The sequence below is a fragment of the Nipponia nippon genome, unplaced genomic scaffold (assembly GCF_047370975.1).
Source record: "Nipponia nippon isolate SJK-2023a ecotype South Korea unplaced genomic scaffold, ASM4737097v1 scaffold_3, whole genome shotgun sequence".
In the NCBI taxonomy this organism is placed as follows: Eukaryota; Metazoa; Chordata; class Aves; order Pelecaniformes; family Threskiornithidae; genus Nipponia; species Nipponia nippon.
In genome coordinates, this window is record NW_028262347.1 from 102,797,351 (window position 1) to 102,817,505 (window position 20,155).

The following is a 20,155-nucleotide window of genomic DNA, read 5'->3' on the forward strand; positions in this document are numbered from 1 at the left end:
GCGCCGCCGCGCCGCCTGCCCGGGTGGTTTTAGCGCCTGGAGGCAGCCCCCGTCCTCTGCCCGCCGCCGAGGCCGAGGGGCGCCGGCGGGTGGTGGGCGGCTGGCGGCGGCAGCGGGGCCGGCGGGGCTGGGGGGGGGGGGGGCGCCCGTTATTCTCCGCTCAGCGCAGGCAGCGCCCCGGCCGCCTGCGCCTCCGCCGGGGGGCGGCCCCGCGCGCTGCCGGGCCTCGCCGCCATCTTGGCCGCTGCCCCGGGAGCGGGACGGGACGGGCCGAGCCGGGCCGGGGCGAGCGGGCCGCACCGGGCCGGGGGAGGTACGTGGGGCCGGGGCGGGCGGGCCCAGGCCGCTGAGGGAGGCCTCACCGGGGGGCGTTGGTTTCCGTGTTCGGGGAAGGCGGCGGCGGGGCGGGCGGCGACGGGAGCCGCCTGTGCCCGGCCCTGTAGGCAGCCGCCGGCTGTTCTGGGTGGCTGGAGTCGGCCAGCGGTGGCATCCCTGTCAGCGGTGGTAGCGGGAGGCTGCCCCGTAAATCCGAGACTTCCCGTTTTACCTGCGTCCGTTTCCGTTGTTCGGTGTCCGTTTAAATGCAAAATTATTTCCGTGCTTGAATAAACCCCCCTCTTTTCTGGGCTCTGGTGCCTGTGCAGAACAGCACGGCTTGCGCTGGAGCAAAGGCCCGGCCGGCGCCTGTCAGGGCTGCGGGCGTGGGGGCCTCGGCGTGAGGCCGGGCGAGGGAGCGGCTGGGCTGCCTCCTGCCCGGGGTCCCCTCGGGTCAGCGTCCCAGCCGCAGGTTACTCTGAAGCGACAAGCAGCGATGAGAAGGAGGGATTATGCAGAGGGAGGTAATTCGGTTTAGTTTTTAGGGGAGATGGCGCAGGGCCTGCAGGAGGGATGATGCAGGAGCTGCCATTCAAGGCTGTATGCAAAACCTGCAGCAAAGCCACACCGGGAGGGGCGGGGGGGCTGCAGGAGGGGTAGCGCCCAGGTCATCTGAATCTTTTCAGCAGCACTGCTGCAAACATGGTGGTTCTGGTCATGCTCTACTTGCTTAATTAGCAAGGGGCCCTGTGAGTGTAGATTTGCCTAACATGCACTGGAAATTAATCCATTATCATCCACCACTGTGCATTGCACATCGTTTCAGCCCTGCTCAGTACCTAATAGGGTAATTGAGTGGAGGTTGTCGCTTCTTTTCTTTTGTTTCAGTGCCAATCTGCTTTGAAGTAGCAATGCCCGTGCCATCTTTTCAGTATGATGAATGATTTGTACTCATTAGATGTTGACCAGACTGGAGGAATACATTCACCGCTAAATGTAGCTATTGTATAAATGACCAGGCAAAAAATCATACTGGACTAATGAAAATTCATGTTCATAGGAGGCAGACTGCAGTATGGGAGAGGAAAAGCTATTTTGCAAGAAAAGCACAAGCAAATCAAATTACTCATGCAAGAAGTAAAATGATGGAAGCAATGTTTTACAAAAGAACTGACTATGCCAGCCATGAGACTGATTCAGCTGGCAGTTCCCAGTAGGTTTGAATTGTGCATAGCTTCTCATTTATTAAAAAAAACTCCACCAACATCTGAATGGTATTTTACTGTAAATGTCTAGGATTTAATCTGTGATGTGTTGGGTGCTAACTCAAAAACACAAGCAAACCTGGTTTTGGAAAAAAAAAAATGGGACAAGCAGATTCTTTCCTGTCTGTGTGCACATACCTGAAAATTCCTTGCAGATGGCAAATTAAACATTAAGACCACTCCACGCCCTCTAGTGCTTAATTTTGCTGTCCTTGTTAAAAAATGAAATTTTCTGTTGTGCAAAATAGCTATGCACCAGTTAAGTTCCAGTTACTCTTTCAAACAAAGCTCTCCTTACAAGCAGTTCTGCATTAAGAATCTTAAATAGAAACCTTGTCTTGAGGATTCATGACAGAGAAATTGAAGTCCTTGAAGTAGAGAGGTCTGACCAGCAGGTGACAAGTGGCAGCTGTACTTCGTGGCTGTAATAATGGGAAGAAACCATTAAACCTTTTTAAAATGTTAAGTTCCTTCCTCATTTCCTTTATATTTTCCCGCAATGTACAGCTTCCCATATAGCTTCTAAAACTTAGTTAATACACAGAAAATGAGTGGCATCTTTTTTATGCTTATTCAACATAATGCATGAGAGGCTGCTTTTTAACAGGAACTTCTTAGAAGATTCTTTAAGACTTAGTATTTGGGAGCCTAATTTTATTCATATAGGATGGAAGAATTAAGAGTGCCACTCTGCTCTCTTCTCATGGAAGAGAAGGGAGGTAGAAATGGCTATATGCCTTCCTTTTGCTGTCTGTGTTTGGCCTAGTTGTGGCGGAGTGCACACACACTAGCAAGAGCTGTCATTTACAGCAGGGTTCCAGTGATACTTGTTGGCTCTGTTCTAGTATTTCAGTAGTGCATGGCTCTTTGGCACTGTGCTTGTCCTTTCTGGAACCTCGAGTGCCTCTTAAAATAGTGCCTGTGAAAAAGAGCAGTATAAAGCTGGTAGCGCTGTCGCTCCGGCCCATCAGACTTACTGGAGCAGTGAATTGGGAGAGCATGATGGAAAACATCTTCCCCAAGAACTACTGAGACGAGGCTTTTATATCCTTTGATTGAATCCTGCTGCCTTGGCTGTTCAGAGTTCTCCATGGTTTGGCTGGAATATTAGCCTAATTATCAGTCTGTTCCTGAAAATCCCGTTGGCAGTAAATGCATGAAAAGATATTCCTTACTGTGTCCATTTAGTCCTCTCTGTCTATTCAGTACTGCTTTCAGAGAGTGAATTTCTTAAGTGGTCCCTTAGTAGTCCTAAAGCAGCTGATTTGGATGTAAATTGTGTTAGAAATGTTTCATCTTCATGTAAACATGTAGTTTTAGCAATGAATTTTTAATTGTTTTAGTGTTTGGTTTTTCTTCTAAGAAACTCTTGCTTTTTCAGCTTTTACAGTGAAGCTTTCTGTTCTTGCAGGTCCCAAAGGGAACTGCAGTTATTCAGATCTAATACTATTCGATTATTCAGGATCTAATATTGTTCTGTTGGCAAGAGATGAAACTATCTTGCCAGGAATTAGAAGATTTATACTGGAACTAAATTGAACAGAGGCGCCATGCAAATGTATTATTGGAAAGCTCATCAGTCCGTGGATGAAATGCTGCACAAATTCTTATGCAGGCTGTGATTGTTATTGGTAAAAGCATGGAGGAAGTTGGAAATTTTGTTATCATCCCAAACACTGATTTAAGACAACTTCAGACTATTCTCAAAGGGCTACTTTCTTATAAAAACAATTCCAGAAAGTTATCAACAGTGTTTTAAATGACAGTGAAGATAAATAAATGTATACTGAACATCTGGGAAGCAAAGTGTTTAGTCTTTAGTAGGGATGATCTTGCTGGTAAAATATGCATCTGAGTAGTTGTACAGGCACAAGCACTTCATGGTGGTAAGTTAGAGTTGAACTGATTATGGGAGTTTTGCTTGACTGACAGAGAGGGACACCAGGCAGCTCTTGAAAAGGGTTGCAAAAATGTTTTTATTTTAATGTGCAGATACCTGAGCTGTGAGCATCTTATAACTAAAAATATTAATGACACTTGAGCAGCAGCAGTAAGATATGTTAACAATGATAGGAGCCTTACAAAAACTGTGAAATTACAGAATATTCACATTTTAGTAAGATCTGAGACTTCCAGGTGTATCTGTTTGAATCACAACTTCTAATGTTGTGTCAGGGTTGGTCCAGCCAGTTATATCTATGTTCAGAGCTGTCATGTTGGCTGTCTTGAAAATGTCATTCAAGTATTTAATAGGACTTCTCTTCATTTGTTTTAAGAGCCAGTGAATGGGGTTGGGGAGGTGGGTAGGAAAGGTTGTTTAGTTTTGCCACATCTGTGGCGCATTTGTGACACATCTTGAATTTATAGGAAAAAGCTAAACTACCGACCAGCTGGTTGTGACAAAAATACTAGCTTTAAAATAGAAATAGAACTGCCTATCTTAGCTTATTTGTTTCTCCAGATTACTTTAGGCATTTGATTACTTTCCATTCGCTTGTCAGTAGAAGTTCATTTCCACAAATACATAACAGAGGCTCAGACAGTCCACCCCCACTAATCCTTCCACCCTTCAGAGCAGCTGTGCCAAATGCAGGGAACATGGAAGCTGTGGAATACTTTCCCAGTGATGGTCCCATTTTGAGCCGTTTTCAGTAATTATTACTAGCTCTAAAGGGCATTGCAGAGGTCAGTGACAAATTCCTCACTTCCCTGAGCTTTGACTGTAACTCAGCTCGGTGTTATGGAAAAGCAGCTGTAACAGTATTTCTGCATTAGTTGCATTTTCGAGTACTTAATTGTAGCTAAGGACAAGCACGTGCAATCAGTCTTTTTCCCATGCTCACAGCCTCTCCCTCTTGCCAATGAGCTCCACTTTTGTCTTGTGAGCCTTCTGTGACTTCAGGCCAGATGTTTCTCTGCCAAGAGACTGAAAAAACAGTAACATTGCAAAATCCAGATTTAGTCAAAAGAAAAGCTACAGACTTGGAAACAGTGTATTGAAGGCGCCTTAGTTAAAATATTTAGTTCTTTTGTGAGGACTTCAAATTTTGATGGGGTGGAAATGACTACAAATAATCACGTGGAGTTTCGTGTGTCAGAGCAAGGATGGGAAGTCTGTGAGAAGAAGCTGCAGAACTTCTGCTGGGCTGCTGGTTGCTGCAGCGCCTGTAAAATGCCTTTCGCTCAGGCAGTAGTATGGAAGGCTGTCAGCCTACTAAAAATGAGCTTAAATGGCTTGCTCTGGACTAAAGATGCAAATAATAATTCACGTACGTCTTCAGTACGCTTCTTAGGTGGGCCTAAAACCAGGGAGATGGGAGGCACATCCTTTTGAAATAGTCCTAGAAGCACACCTTCAGTATCTTACATAGAGTGGTTTTATGCTGCCATCTCAAAGTGGTGTATGTGTACGCTGCTGCACAGGTACTCTCATGATTCTTAAATTTTGGTGATGTGCTTCTGCTAGTGTTCTTTTAGACTTACGAACTTTGATTCAAGACCTTTACCCTCAAAGTGTCACAGCTCTTAACATGCTTTGCTGTTTGGACGCAAGTATTAGTTTGACCTATTGGTGTGAGGAGTCTTACTGTTACTAGATTGATTTTTTTATGTTCAGCATTTTTTAATCTTTTTTTCTTTGCAAATCTAATGTTCTGATGAGATAGAAGCAGATAGGGTACTGAGAAATGAATTCAGGGATGTCTACGTGTCTGAAATGACATCTGGCACTCAAAAAATAGAGCAGCAAGGAAATCTTCAGTATTGGGAGCACTGTAAGTAATTTTTGTTAAATAATAGCTTACATAAGGTATTTTTGTAGTAGTACCAGTTGTAAGATATCCAACATGAAATCTGTCTTTAATTGGCTGGTGCGAGTTGTTTGACAGTGTGTGGGATAAATCAGATGACTTAGTCTTGCATGTAATAGACTGATGCCCCCACTGCTCTAAGAGCTTCTTTACTATAGTCAGCGCTGGCACAGGGAAGCGTTCAAACTGAGCTGCCCATTGAGTGATAGGGCAGGGCTTGTGCTCGTGGGTCTGCCGGCTCTGTGCTTAAGCTGCAAGGAGAGAGCCGCGATTTTCCAGAGCACTTCAAATTAGTGTACTGCTAAAACTTGTGAAAGAGGAAAGGAGTATGCGAGGGGTTTTGGAGGGAACTCTTATGTATCATGGGAAATCCTGTAATCCCTACCTTCCTACCCAGAAGATAGGGTAGGCAGCTAGGTGGGATTTTACTGCTTAGTTTCCACAGGTACTGTAAAGCCTTAATCTGCCAAGCATGGTCCCCTGGATCAGTTTGCTACTCCAGTTTACCGCGAGGCCACACAAACACTCCTAAGAACATAGCTGGTACCTGGGCAGCTTGGGGCAGATGAGTAAACAGGGGCAGTGGTCTAACGCTGCTGCCCTTTCTGGTTACCTGTGCCCTCCCTCGACTGCATATCTAGTCGTGGTTTAATATCCTAAGAGGAACTTGTGGCAAAAGAAGAGGCCCTGCTAACACAGCCATTTCATGCGCCAGGAGCTTGCTGTGGGCACAGTAGAGCGAAGTTGCTCTATTTAGGTAGCGATTATGCTGGCCTGCTGTGCTACTGTGCTTGTTAAAAGTATATCGTGACAAATGCAATTGTTTCTGATCAATAGAATCTGTATGAATGTTAACAGCAGGACAACTGCTAGGGCTTAAAAACACTCTGTCACACGTATCTGATACACTTTGTCAGAGTATCGCCCGAAGCTGCCTGCAGTCCCGCATAGCTTCTCCACAGTGGGCTATAGATCAAGTCCTCTGGAAATGGAGTCTTACCAGTGCTGCTTGTACCGAAACTCTCCTATGCAGCTTTGTGTGCATTTACTAGGAACTGGGTTTTATGTTTGTTAACAGATATGCTATTGTATCCATATTAAAATGTACAGGGAACTATTCTAAGCTTTATAGCTGATCACCTTCATATGTTTAGGCTGCCTTGGTGTGGAACAATACTGACATTCAGTGGTTGATTATACTTGCCACTGTTGTGTCACTATCCAGGAGATTTTGGAGGGTTTTAATGTTCAGCACTGGCTAAATTCAGAACATGTTTAGGTTAAACTGGATTAAAGCAATTGTGTCAAGGCTCCGTTATAAGACTGCTGTGCTCACAGTATTAAAATCATCTTTTTTTTTAACAAGCTAATTAGAGATTAATTTGGTTCAGGAGAGATACAGTAGAAACACAGAATAACACTTCGTAGCTTTGTTTCCTTTCCCACTCTTAAGCAAATTAGCAATCACAGTTTCCAAAAGAACTTCCTCTTATATACTGTATTGGCTTAGTTGTATTTTTACGTCCACGTTCTGATTATTGGTCTTTTTGCGTCTATCACCAAAGACAATGTGCTCTTAGCACGAGGTATGTAAGACCTGGCAAGGCCCCAGTGAAGATGAGCACATTGCTGTCATGCATGTGAAGGAGCAGCTGGAGTTTAGAATTTGAAAAGCTGCATCTTGGCTCCCTTCCCACATCTGCTGACTTAGGTGGAGGGTAGTAGCGTGCTAGCTACCTTCTTTAGTAGTCCTTTTTCACCTTCTCTGGTGAGCTTTGGAAGACATAATTTTGTTTTGTTGAGATCTGCAGGGCCAGACCATTTTTCAGTGTTACAAGCATGTTGGGAGGTCAGCCTAGTACTCTGGACAGTTTAGATTCAGACACAGCAACAAGAGCTCACTCTGGACGGAGCTAAGTGCTTATTCCAGTATTTTGGAATGAGGCTTAATCATACAATGTTTAGACTCCTTAATATCTCAGTGGGACTGGGCCATTTACATCTAGATGCTTCTGTGCCATCTTCACATTTGTGTGCCAGAGTTAACATGAGCGAAGGAGCAAATTTTATCTGCATTTTATGGCATGATCTTGGCCAAACATCCTAAGATTAATGAAAACTACAATAGGTTTTTGGTAGATGTGTTTGGCTTCTCTTGGGCATGCAGAGTTGATGGTGATCTTCCTGTTTCAAGGTGTGGATGCCCAGTAACTATTTGGTCTCTTTCCAGTCACGTCTGAATTCCTCCAAAGGCTAAATAAACTTTAATTCAGGATCTCTCCATTGCTATCATCTGCTCATTTCCACCATCTCCTCTGTGCCAGCTGTAGCACTCTCTGGCAGTGTAATAACTTGCACCAGGAAGCTGATCTGACCAGAAACTCCTTTTTCTGGGTCAATTTATGGCTGGACCAGTTTCCTGATATAGGTAATTGTAGAGCCACAGACCTGCTCAAATCAATACCTGGAGGGCAAAAGGGATGAACAGCCACTGGCAGGGGCAGCTTCTTCAACTACAGAATGAATTTATGCAGGATATAAGTACCAGGTGAACTTCACCGTGAGGAGCCAGTGCTTGGGTTACAATTTGTTTATTTTGTTTTCTAAGCCTGAGTTTAAACTTGGACCTTATTTTTGTCAGAGGATGGTTATACTGCAGGTCAGCCAAAGCATTATATCTGTCTGATGTAAAGGCTAAAGAGATAAACTGAAGTCTGCTAGCATTTGTCTTTTCTGTAGATGTGGAGAAAATAGTTTATTCAATTCAGTTGAATCAACAACTTAGTTCACTTATCTCATTGAAAGTTGAGAAATAGAGTGGGAATTAGTTTTAAAAAAAAAGGCGGATAAGCTTCTTGTCCCATGAATAAAATGAAGGATCAGTGGCTGAGGCATGTTATTTGTAAACCTTTAAAGATATAAGAAAAAAGTTACATTCCTTATCTGCAGTTCATACTCCCCTTTTTCATGAGTGAGTTTTTAAGTGTAAAACATTTTATGGAAACATATTTCATGTGTGTCGAGCACATTTGAGGCAATTTTATTCATTAAACCAGATTTAAACTCCTGGTTTTTTGTACTTTTAATGAATTCCAACCCTTTATCCAAGTGCAGCTTGGCATAGATTATAAGTAAAAGACTAATCAGCCAGGAAATAAAAAAAAAACCACTTTTCTAATTCAGTAGCTGAAAGCTGACGAGCTAAAGAGCTATATCTTTAAGATAGTGCAATTCTTAATTATGCGTGTAAATGTTACACAAACTCCTCTGCCATAGGAAACTCTATAAGTTACGCTTACATGTTGCCAAACATGTTTGAGTGCCAACTCATGAGAGTCAGCTTTTCTTCAAGAAATAAATTACAAATACCAAATAGGGATGAAAGTGGAAATCAAGGGTGCTGGATTCTTGCTTACAGTGTGATATATATATATATATAAGCAACTTAATCCACTGTGAAATATTTTGTGGTGGAATGGAACATTTCTCTAAGAAAATGCAATTTAAAGAAAAGCAGCAAAGCAGATTTTTTTTTTAAATTCACAGTGCATGTTAATAAAGAATAACCGTTGTAAGAAAGGGAATCTGAGAGAAGAAATAACGTCAATCCTCATATCCTTTTGTTTATTTTAACTTCTTTGTGTTTCCAACAGAAAATGATCCACAGCCTGTTTCTTATAAACTGTTCTGGTGATATATTCTTGGAGAAGCACTGGAAGAGCGTTGTGAGCCAATCTGTGTGTGATTATTTCTTTGAAGCTCAGGAGAAAGCAATCGATGTTGAGAATGTGCCTCCTGTCATCTCAACGCCACATCACTACCTCATCAGCATCTATCGGGATAAAATCTTCTTTGTGTCTGTCATACAGACAGAAGTGCCGCCACTCTTTGTAATTGAATTTCTACACCGAGTAGCAGATACTTTCCAGGTCTGTCACCATCAAATAATTTCAAAATTGAAATAATGCCAAGGGAATTTTTGTATGAACTTCTTTTAAAGAAAAGTAATAAACCCTCCTGTCAGTGGTTTTCCCCTTTGCAATTTTTAAGTCAACCACTGGTTTATAGAGTACAAGGGAACAGAAGGTATATTTTGTGCATTCATTTGATTTATAGATACCAGTGCATATGCACTAAAACCCAAATCCCGCTTTGTAAATGCTGTCTCTTTTCTGTAAGCTTTTGTACTGTTCATGTTATATAGATGAACAAGAAGGAGCATACAGTCATAAAGCACTCTGTAGGGAGGAAGGAGATGCGAAGCATGAGTCAGTTTTCAACCTGTTTCACAGATACTGTAAATAAAGGAACCTCTGTGAAGACTGGGCATTGCCAAAAGATAGTCCCCTTATTTTACAAGAGTCTTCTAACTGAAGATGTGTTAACATTCACAAGTGGAAGAACCTTTGACACATATATACTAGTAAACTAGGATTACATTAATTTCACTGTTTGCGCTGTCGTTATTTCTAGTTAGATGATAAATATAACCTTAACGTGTGATGCAATCAGACTACAGAAGTAGCTAGTTAGTTTAGGCACTAAAATGCCTTGATATATTGGAGGGTTTCTGTAAGCAAAAAAAAACAAGCTAACTTTTGCAAAGTATTTTAACAGGAATAAAAATCCTCTCCTATGTAACTCTGATTTGTTTAGGATTACTTCGGCGAATGTTCTGAGACTGCAATTAAGGACAATGTAGTTATTGTGTATGAACTTCTAGAAGAAATGTTAGACAATGGCTTTCCACTGGCAACAGAATCTAACATATTGAAGGAGCTGATTAAACCTCCCACAATTTTGCGCTCTGTTGTCAACTCCATCACAGGTATGAAAATAATTTTCAGCGGTGACTGGCTGCTTAAAAAAAAAGCCCCATCACGCTTCATAGCTAAAAAATATCATATTGGTGTGAATCTGTAAGGTGAGGCCACTGTCCTGCCACTTCTCACAATTAAGAGTTGAATAAAAGCAACTTCCTCCTTATTTGCAGTTTATGCCTGGCCCCTTTGATATTCCCAGTGGCACTCTCTGGTCCAGCCACAGCTGCCCAAGTCCCTCAGGAATAGCCATTCCCAGCACAGACAGCACATACTGGAGACAGGTGCTCTGGGATTGGTACAGAGCTAGCCCCAAGCCTTGAATAACTGAGGGGCATTGGAGAAGGTTATGCATTTTATAAGAAATCATTATAGAAAGGTATATAACAGATATCTAATAAATCTTTGCTGGCTGGGAACATAGCACGAAGGGAAGCAAATAGCCTGTCCTCAGCCTCCTCCCCGCCCCCACCACCATCAGCATCCATCAAGTTCGGAGCTGGTTTCAGGCTGTTGTAAATGGGTATATCTTGCACTGACAGAGCCAAATGTCTGTCAGCTGAGCTGGTGGAATCTGCTTGTCTGGCAGGCGGGTGCAAGGGAAGTACGCCACGAGGTGTCACATGGGGTCAGAGATATGCGAGATGTTCGCCTGTACATTGTGTTAGTAGTTAGAAGAGTAATAGGTGGGCTGCAGGGCCACACAGAGGTAGCGCTCAGAGGAGCTGGTCTTTGAGGTAGCACGTGTGGTTTAATCTTTGAGTATAGATCTCATCAGTTTTAATTTCTGGGTTTTGGGTTTTGATTGCTTTTTTTTTTAAATGTGGTTTTGGATGTTGGTAGTTATACTTACAAAAAATTCCTATGACGTGAATGGACTAGATGCACCACTATAAGGGGAATTAAGACTCCTGAAGTCAAGGGTTGCAGCATCAAATCCTCTTGTTTTATCTGAAGTCTTATTAGAATTCCCTAGGAGCCTAAAGCGCCTGCCCAGGGCAGCCTGCATCTTGTCACTGTCGACAGCTCAGTGCTGAGCAGGTGGGAAATGGCAGCCTGAGAGCTCTCCCGCCTACCTGGCCTGGCAGCCCAGCCTGCGTAGTGCTGCTGCACCCTGCAAGGCTGCTGAGGGACACAAGGCAGGGACACGGCCACTGCTCCCCTTCAGAGATGCAGAGGGAGTAGGGAAATGGTTGCAACTCCTCCCCCACGTATTATAGCACAGAGGTGGACTTTAGGGAGGGTTTTTTTTCTGTGTGAGTTGTTTTACTAGCTGAAAAGTGAAAACTTCTGGGTTTTGCCTGCTAGGAGAGGGCCTACCCAGCAGGTTGTGTAGAAACGATAACTGCTGGCTGCCAGCCTCTCAGTGAAGCTGTCTCACATGGCAGGACACACTACCACATTCGTTGTGCTAAAGGGCACAAGCAAGCGTGAGCTGCAGCCCTGTCCTGAGACCTACTTCTAGCAGAGGGAGTTGTTTCCACTATACTGGGATTCCAAGATCAGTCACCTGAGCCCTAGAAGGGATAAGTTTGTTTTGTTTTGTTTTCTTTTTAAAGAATCACCATTTTACTTTATAACTAGGTAGCTCAGGAAGCCCTTTTCTCACACTGGGTGGTATTAAGAATGAGGAGCCGAGGATGACAGCAAGGCAGGCAGGGGCAGTGGCACCACTAGTAAGGAGCCCAGAAGTTGAGCCAGCAGGTCAGGATCAGATGATAACAGGGTCATCTACAACTCAGTGATTGCCAGGAAAGTCCATCATGATGAGACAGGTCAAGCCAGAAAGTCAAGTCTATGGGCAGGGTCTGGATTGATTTGGCATGTGGTCAGGTGTGGACGTGGCTGTCATGTTGCTGCGGGGTAGCTCAGATGGGTACCAAGGGTGAGAGCCTCAGCCTAACAGCTCCGAAGCAAAGGGGGTGGGAGCCCTCCCTAAGGCTTCTTCCAGGTCTTTGTTCATAACAACTCTTATCAGTAAATCAGCCCTGAAGTCAGCCAGCTAAAACTCTTAGAAGGGGGAGGCATGCTTAAGGCCCTCACAAAGAGCTGTAATGTCTTGAATTGTAGTGATGAAATCCTTCACAGGATCTAGCCCCTGTCTACTCCCACTGAAACCTCCTGCTGACCTGAGCCTTGTATTTTGCTGTGCAAAGTATAGTCTGAAAACTAAGTCTGGACACATCCTTAAAGTGCATTCACATCACCTAAGGAATGAAATTGTAGTGGTCCAGGTTCTAGTCTGCAGTTCTTGGGGGCAAATCTTGCTTTGATTCTTAATTTTGGCAGTTGAAACATTCCTCTTGTAATTAATTACTGATTTTGAGTTCCTTTTCATTTTTAAGGCAGTAGTAATGTGGGTGACACACTTCCCACCGGACAGTTGTCCAACATTCCTTGGCGCAGAGCAGGGGTAAAATACACAAACAACGAAGCCTATTTTGATGTCATTGAAGAAATTGATGCGATTATAGACAAATCAGGTAAGATGCCTTGCAAACTCATTTTTGTTTATTGAATGGGTTTACGTTTAGCTGCTGATGTTTAGAGAGAATACAGTCCAACTGTTTTTTTGCATATGTTTTATATACGTGGATCTATGTCTTAAATAGAAGTACAAAATTTTAAATGACATGCCCAAATGTATTTCTTCAGTTCGTCTTAAAATAGCAATATGCTTTAGGCTGCTTCAAGAATATCCATAAGAAATATTCTTTACTTAGATGTTTTCTCTTTGTATATTGATTATCTCTTAAGAGATATAAATGGAAAAAAATGGTTGAAGGTTTAAATGTGATGAGAAAATTATCTTCCATTGTTCCTGCCAACAATTTACTGTAGTCCTCGTAGGCTCTCGAATGAGCAAGATAAAAGCTTTCATTAGCTTTCTTCTGATAGCAAGACAAAACTTGGTGCAAAATAGCTGGACAGTATAGTTTTCTTTAGATATAAACTGGAGCCAGATATTATGAAGCACAATAATACTCCTTCCTTTTCTGTGAATGAAACATGATATCCTCAAATACAAAAAATCACTAACCTGAGATTTAACTCTGAGGAGGAATCTGATGACTTTTGTGTAAATGTTGCCAGTGCCAAGAAGTAGAAAAAGCTGATCCAAGAAGAAAACCGCTATGCTGCAGGCAGGAGCCTGCTATTTTGTTCATTATTGGGGCTGTCAGTTACTAAAGCTGAAGACTGCATGACACCATTTTGTGGTGGTATGGGGCAGGGAGCAAATATCTAATTTCTTCATTCAGTGCTGCTGTTGTAGCTGTAGTCAGTGTTGTTTTCGTTCCATACACCAGTTCGACAAACGCTTTGGCCACCATTGAACTGGATGGTCCTAAATAGCTGTTGTGCAGCATTTACTCTTGCCATCTTGAAACTAAAAGAAGGTGGCAATCACAGTCAGAACACCCTGATGGCTGTGTTACTCTCCTAGCTCAATAGGATTCCCAAGGGTAGTATGAGTGCTTAGTCTGAGGAGTTATAATCAGGACCATGTTTGTGTTTCCATATGTATTTCAAGCCCAGTCAGTGTCCACTGGGTGTTTGAATTTCCTACTGAGGATCCACTGCAGTAGTCATAGCTACTCTTTTCTGCTCTGATCCCTTGGGGACTAGCAATGCAAGCATCTTTATTCCTAACCTTCACTAGGACTAAGAAGTAGATAAGGTTGCTCCCCTAGAAGAGGGATGTTATCTTATTTCATAGGGATATGGTTAACTGCTTTAATCTGAAACAGCATCCCTTCTTTTCAGGCAAAGTATTAACCCACAGTTTCTCTGTCCCCTTGACTAGATCAGCAATAGTTTCTACATATCTTCTAAAATAACCTTTGCTTCTAGGGCTAATTAGTCCAGAATCCTGCTCATGCCTTGCTGTCCTTATAGGGCATTTAAGTAAATGAGCCTTTCCTGGGTAGGATGCTTGATATTCTTGCTTTGGGTTTTGTTTGTTTGTTTGTTTGGCTATAGATTTATTTAATATCAAGATGAATATGTAATCCCACTGTTAAACAAGGCATGCTTGTGAAAGCCAAGGCTATCTGGAGCTTTATAGCACAAACTTACTGTGTTTTGATGTTGACTGTTTTGATGTGCTTCAAATTCCCTGCACCACTACACAACTTGCTCATTTGCTGGAGGGGAAGGACAGGAAGATTCAGAGCTTGCATATTCTGAACTTCTTATTTGCTCATTGCTGGCAATCAGTTCAAGCACATCCAGTACAAGTCCTGTGTAACAGCTGGCACAAATATAATTAGCTGATTTGGGACAAGCTGTTTGCTCTGGCTCATATATTTTAGCAAGCTGCCCAGGCCACAGGTAACTGGAATGACCTTTTCTATCTGTGCTTGGCGTGTTCTCAAGTGTTGTGCAAATGCCATCTGTGCCCTCTAGCTGCACTTCACAATATTTGTTAGGCCCTTGATAATAATGTTAAGTCAAGTGTCTTTTTTTTTTTTCCCCCCCCACAGGTTCCACAGTCTTTGCAGAAATCCAAGGTGTTATTGATTCGTGTATTAAGCTCTCAGGAATGCCAGATCTTTCTCTTTCTTTCATGGTAAATGTAGCATATATTTGGGAATTTTAATTGCTCAGGATTTATTTTTCTTAATGATCAGAGTTAAAAAAATTCAAGAGCGCAATCACTACTTCATGTGTTACTCATACAAAAAATAGCAAGTTTTGCATTACATTGTAGAAGTTGCTGCATTGCACAGTAGTTGGAATGGCTTTTGTCTGTGCATAAAAATACACTCCCAGGAACTGCTGCACCAGGTCAGATCAGAATCCCATCTAGCTCAGTAGCATGTCTCAGATAATGGCTAGGAATGATACTTAGAGTCCAAGAAATAGGAAATGAGTAGAGTTCAGTAGCTAGTTCAAACTGCTTGATGAGATTTCACTTACCACTTTGCCACTACTTACAGAACCCACGGCTGCTGGATGATGTCAGCTTCCATCCATGTATTCGGTTCAAACGCTGGGAGTCTGAGAGAGTCCTTTCATTCATTCCTCCCGATGGGAATTTCAGATTGATCTCCTATCGTGTCAGTTCACAGAAGTACGTTTCCGGTTAGACACCCTGGTTCTTCAGATATACCATCTACCGCTGTCCGTCTGAGTAACTGCAGATTTCTCCTTGTTATGGGGGGAATTTGCATTGTTGCCAAAATGCACGTTCTCAGGTTTTGTCTCATCCATTGCTCTGTCCGCACTAAAACAAGAAAACTGTTTTTCAGTGAGCTGCTGATACTCAGCAATCGTTTTTCAGTGGGATAAACCACACATGACAGTAATACAGGGCTATTCATTCCTGGTAATCATTGTTGCTGCTAGATGCTTTGTGGCTAAGTCTCTGTATACACAGAGGACTCTGATCTTCATAAAAAGAATAAAGCAAAAAGGTCTAAACTGCAGATATTTACAAACTAAGTCTGATTTGACTGGTGGCTGTTCTGAGAATTAGCTCAGTGAGATTACTTAAAAAAAACAAACAGATGGAGGGAAGGAGATTAGGACAAGTGATTTGGAAGAAAATCTTTCCTGTGATTTCTCTGCTGATAAAATCAATTCAGAAATGATGTTGAAAAGCTGAGTATCACTTTTCACTTTTGAAACAAACCAATTCTACCTTGAACACCTGACAGAAACAAAAGAACTATTTATGAGAAAGAGCTTTATTTTCTCAGGCAGAGAAGTAGCCAGGATGCATTCAGCTACTGTCTTCTCGTTTCAGCTTGGTGGCAATTCCTGTATATGTGAAACACATGATCAGTTTTAAGGAAAATAGTTCTTCAGGAAGATTTGATGTTACCATTGGACCAAAACAGAATATGGGGAAAACAGTAGAAGGAGTTGTCATGACAGTTCACATGCCAAAGGCCGTACTTAATATGAACCTCACTGCTACACAAGGCAGCTATACATTTGACCCAGTTACGAAAGTAAGTCTTAAGTTTTTATTTATTTAAATATCTAAGATGACATTAGAACAAGTCATACATATTGCAGAGCACTAGAGCAGTGTTCCACACTTAGCAGAAAACTTTCCCTTCAGTGTATGTTTAGGAATTAAAAATCTTCTCTTTAAAATTTACTTTTTCAAACTTAGATACACACCAGTTGTGATTTCTGGTTTTATCAGTCTGCTTTCCCTTCCCCTCTCCCTTTCTCTCTTTTCCCCTGCTCCTTCACCCCCCTAATATTTTTCTCCATTTAGTGGATGCAGCAGTATTTTGCCGGTAGTTTCAGCTATGGTATATTTTGCAATCTATGTTCTTTAAAACATACTTATCTGGAGAAAATGCAGTAGACTTGAAAATAGGTTGCCAGAAAAACAAGGAGCAGGAGATGAGAAAAAAAACACCTTTTCCAAAAGATCTGCCTGAAGACACACAGGAAGGAAAACAAAGGGTCTGAAAAACTGTATCTTGGGAGTCCTGCTTTCTTGCCTCTGAGCTGGGGTTTGAGACCTAAATTTCCTAAAGCTCCTGAAGCTTTTTAGTACCCAGGAACCATTTCACTGAAATGCAGTCTGAGCCAAACCATTCTGCTGCCTCTAACACCCTGCTCTGAGCTTTCTGCTGCCCTTGGAATATCTCAGTCAGCAATCGATTTCAATTGTAAGTGAAAGCTCTCCAAGTAACACTTTGTTTCAAAAAGAACAGACCTTAATCTTTTAAAAACAAAAACACCAACAAAAACACTGGAAGTCTCCTTTCCTGTCTGCAGAAATAAATTATACTGTGTTTTTAGCAAAGGTTGGGATAACTAGGTGGATTGTAACTGCAGAAGTTTGTACAAGTAGGGAGAACTGAGGTTTTTCTGCATTTATCAACAATTTTCAGTTTATGATAAGAACAAAAAAAAAAAACAACCCTCTTGTGTGTGAGTAAAGGGCCAACTTGGTTCCATGTATCTTCTTTAAAATGTAAGAATCAACGGCAAACAAGTGACCCTTAGGAAAGTTACTCTAGCTTAAACATCTCCTTTTGCTAAGTGCCTTGCTCCTGTCCACCTCACGCTTGCATTTAAGTTCCTTCGACCTTTGTGCTGGTTACTCTCCTTGCTTCATGGATCTAGCTGTCCCGATCTGACAACAGGAACAACCACCATTACTAAAGGAACAAGAGGTATTAAGTGCACAGACCAACTAAGGAACGCTGACAGGGCAAAAGAAATGCTGGGACGGAAAAGACACCATACCCGCAGGAGCCCTAACCATGCCATCTCCCAGCCAGCGGGATAATTCTCAGGGCTACCAGGCTACTTTCTGTACCCAGCCTGCAAACTAAAAGCCTGACATGAACTTGACCTCATAGGTTGTTTCCTAGAAAGCTGCTGCTACTGTTCTCTCTTTCCTGACAAGGTGTTAACGTGGGACGTTGGCAAAATTACCCCTCAAAAGCTACCAAACCTGAAGGGCATAGTGAACCTGCAGTCTGGAGCTGCCAAGCCAGAGGAGAATCCAAGTTTAAACATTCAGTTTAAGATACAACAGCTTGCAATTTCAGGTGAGTGGGTGGGCATTACGTGAAATTGGTAACTGACGGAATACGTAGCAGTAGGCAATGAAGCAGGGAAACTGTTAACCTTTTAATTGGAGATGCTGATCTGAAGTCAGCTTGGTCCAAAAAGGTAAAGTCTGACTTACCCAAACCTGACAGTTACCCTTGCTGGAAGACTCCCTTGCAGGGAATTGTGAATTCCCGATTGTTTTGCCTAAGAAAGACTGTGAGAAGTGTATGGAAGAATGGATTGTTCTTTGTTGACTTGTGCATTAAACATGCAAATTTATCCTTTTAGTGGAGAGTGATGGATGATGATTTAGCACGCTGCTCTTGACTTGCTGTGGCCTTGTACCACTAAAGCCCTTTCTAGCAGTCAAAAAAACTCCATTAATGTTAAAGAATGCTATTCTTATTCTTTCCTTCTGGAGCTGGTTAGTTTTTCATCTTCAAAACAATCTGCAAGTAAAATCAGAATGAAGTCGATAGGGTAAGTGCAAAAGTAAATTTAAAGCAAACAAGGCCTCAGTCTGCAAACAAATCATGCGAGTTGTCCCTGTGTAAAATGCTTCTGCAAGCAGGCTTTGAAGGATTAAGACCCTCACAGAGCAAAGACTCACATTTGGAAAGAAGGAAGATGACTGAAGGCAGTAGATAAGAATTGGGGGTAGTAAATGTAGTACCTTTCTAGGTAGGTACCAGGTATTGTCCTTCTGCTTGCTAGACTGCTTTGCTGAGTAAATAACAGTCAGTCCTTGCGTAACAACAGGATCCTGCAGTTCCCTCTTAAACTTGCGACCCACTAGTTTAAATCTAGCAAAACACAGTGGATCCACTGGCTGGGTGCCAGAGATAATGGACCTGTGAGAAAGCAGGGGACAACCTGAAACTATTAGGTAATTAATAGCTACTGGTGTTCCTCAATTAATAGCAGAGGGATGGCTGGTCCTTGCAATTATGATTTAGAGCGAAAAGAATTCTAAACTTGTCCTTTGCTTCATTTACATTATTGGAAACGAGTGCAGCGTACAGGAGCTGTGGAAGATAGACTCATTTAGTCAATAGTTCATCCCTGGGAAGGAGGATGTTGGCTCACTGAGTAGAACAGAAACAAGTTGTTGCCCTGCCAGGGCAGCTATGAGTAGGTGACAAGAATGGTCTCTTGCTGTTTCAAACTGGATGAACTTGTGAAAGGAAGGAAAATCAGCTTCCTAACGGATCTTCAAGAAAGCAGGACTTTTAACAGACTAACGTGATTTCTAGCATTCTGCTTTTAACTTTCTGCTTGTCTTTGTCTTTTTCAGGACTGAAAGTGAATCGCCTAGACATGTATGGAGAAAAATACAAGCCTTTTAAAGGTGTCAAATATATTACAAAAGCAGGAAAATTCCAAGTCAGGACATGAGAAGATGCTCTGCTTCCAAGAGGAAGGTCCCCTTAAAAAAAAAAAAAAACAAACTTGACTGCTTAGTGACTTATGTTGCTATTAATTAGGTGCCAATTAATTAATAGACACTGATTAGTTTGGGATCAAAGCATTTGTGCACAGCAGCTCTTAAAATGAAAGCATAGCTTAGTTTTTCTTAATATGGCTTTAAAATAAGGTACTTTTTTTCTAATACACTTCACTTTTTTTTACTGAATCGTTGTGCTGGTGAATAGTTTGATATAGGTGATCCACAAAATGTCGCAAACACTACACTGCCAGTCAGATACCAAAGCCCAGAGGCCAAGCACATGATGAAGGCCAGACAGGCCACTGGAAAAGACTTGTGGCGGCACGTTTTGCTGCTGCAGCCGCCTGCAAAGAAAGCTCAGCTATTCTCACAGCCAGCTGCAAGCTGGCATTCCACAAAGCATCATGTAATCCCTTCAGAAATAGAGAGCAGCAGTGAGAGGGGCAGGGGTCCCACAGGGGCCTGGGACATAGCAATTGTCACTCCTAAGAAAGAGCTTCTGATGAAGAGAAAAATAATTTCCTTGTTGTTTACAAGAAATCGCCTTTCTTAAGAAGCATTTGCCTTAATCAGCTTTCATTTGTGCCATCTGCAGATGAGCTGATAAAAATAACATTCTGCATTAAATCTGGGAGGTGATTGTTGCTTCAGTAATCCACTTTCTTGCCATTCAGTCTCATCGTCGCCGTCATTTTTTTTAAGAACACAGTTGCAGAGAGTAAGATCTATTTTTTATGTGAAGCCTTTGCTTTGATTTAGATGTTCCACTTGGTCGAAGTGGATGCCACCAGATTTGTGCCACGTGTACGTTGGAGCGTAGCTTTTTAGATAGCACAATAGAAGTGTCACGTGTATTTAATGGTTGTGTGCTTTAATGTTATGAAATAAAGGGAACTCTACTGCAAATACATCTTCTCTTGTGAAATGTTCACGCTATTGTAAACTATTCATGATGCTTTTAGGCAGGAG

General features: G+C 42.3%; 1 protein-coding gene across 1 annotated transcript; it reads left to right on the forward strand.

The window, feature by feature from the left end:
- Positions 1 to 50: 50 nt before the first annotated feature.
- On the forward strand, positions 51 to 20,096 carry AP3M1 (adaptor related protein complex 3 subunit mu 1). The gene is made up of 9 exons (XM_087766905.1): positions 51 to 313; positions 9,043 to 9,318; positions 10,046 to 10,217; positions 12,555 to 12,692; positions 14,694 to 14,779; positions 15,150 to 15,283; positions 15,959 to 16,166; positions 17,591 to 17,735; positions 19,034 to 20,096. The coding sequence occupies exons 2-9, from the start codon at positions 9,046 to 9,048 to the stop codon at positions 19,132 to 19,134; spliced, it is 1,257 nt and encodes a 418-aa protein (XP_087623031.1). The 5' UTR covers positions 51 to 313; positions 9,043 to 9,045; the 3' UTR covers positions 19,135 to 20,096.
- The last annotated feature ends 59 nt before the right edge of the window (positions 20,097 to 20,155 follow it).

Excerpts from the sequence above, each read along its gene's own strand:
- AP3M1 (XM_087766905.1), top strand. The coding sequence starts at position 9,046 with ATGATCCACAGCCTGTTTCTTATAAACTGTTCTGGTGATATATTCTTG. Across the intron at positions 9,319-10,045 it reads GAGTAGCAGATACTTTCCAG|GATTACTTCGGCGAATGTTC; the intron begins GTCTGTCACCAT and ends TGATTTGTTTAG. Across the intron at positions 16,167-17,590 it reads CATTTGACCCAGTTACGAAA|GTGTTAACGTGGGACGTTGG; the intron begins GTAAGTCTTAAG and ends TTTCCTGACAAG.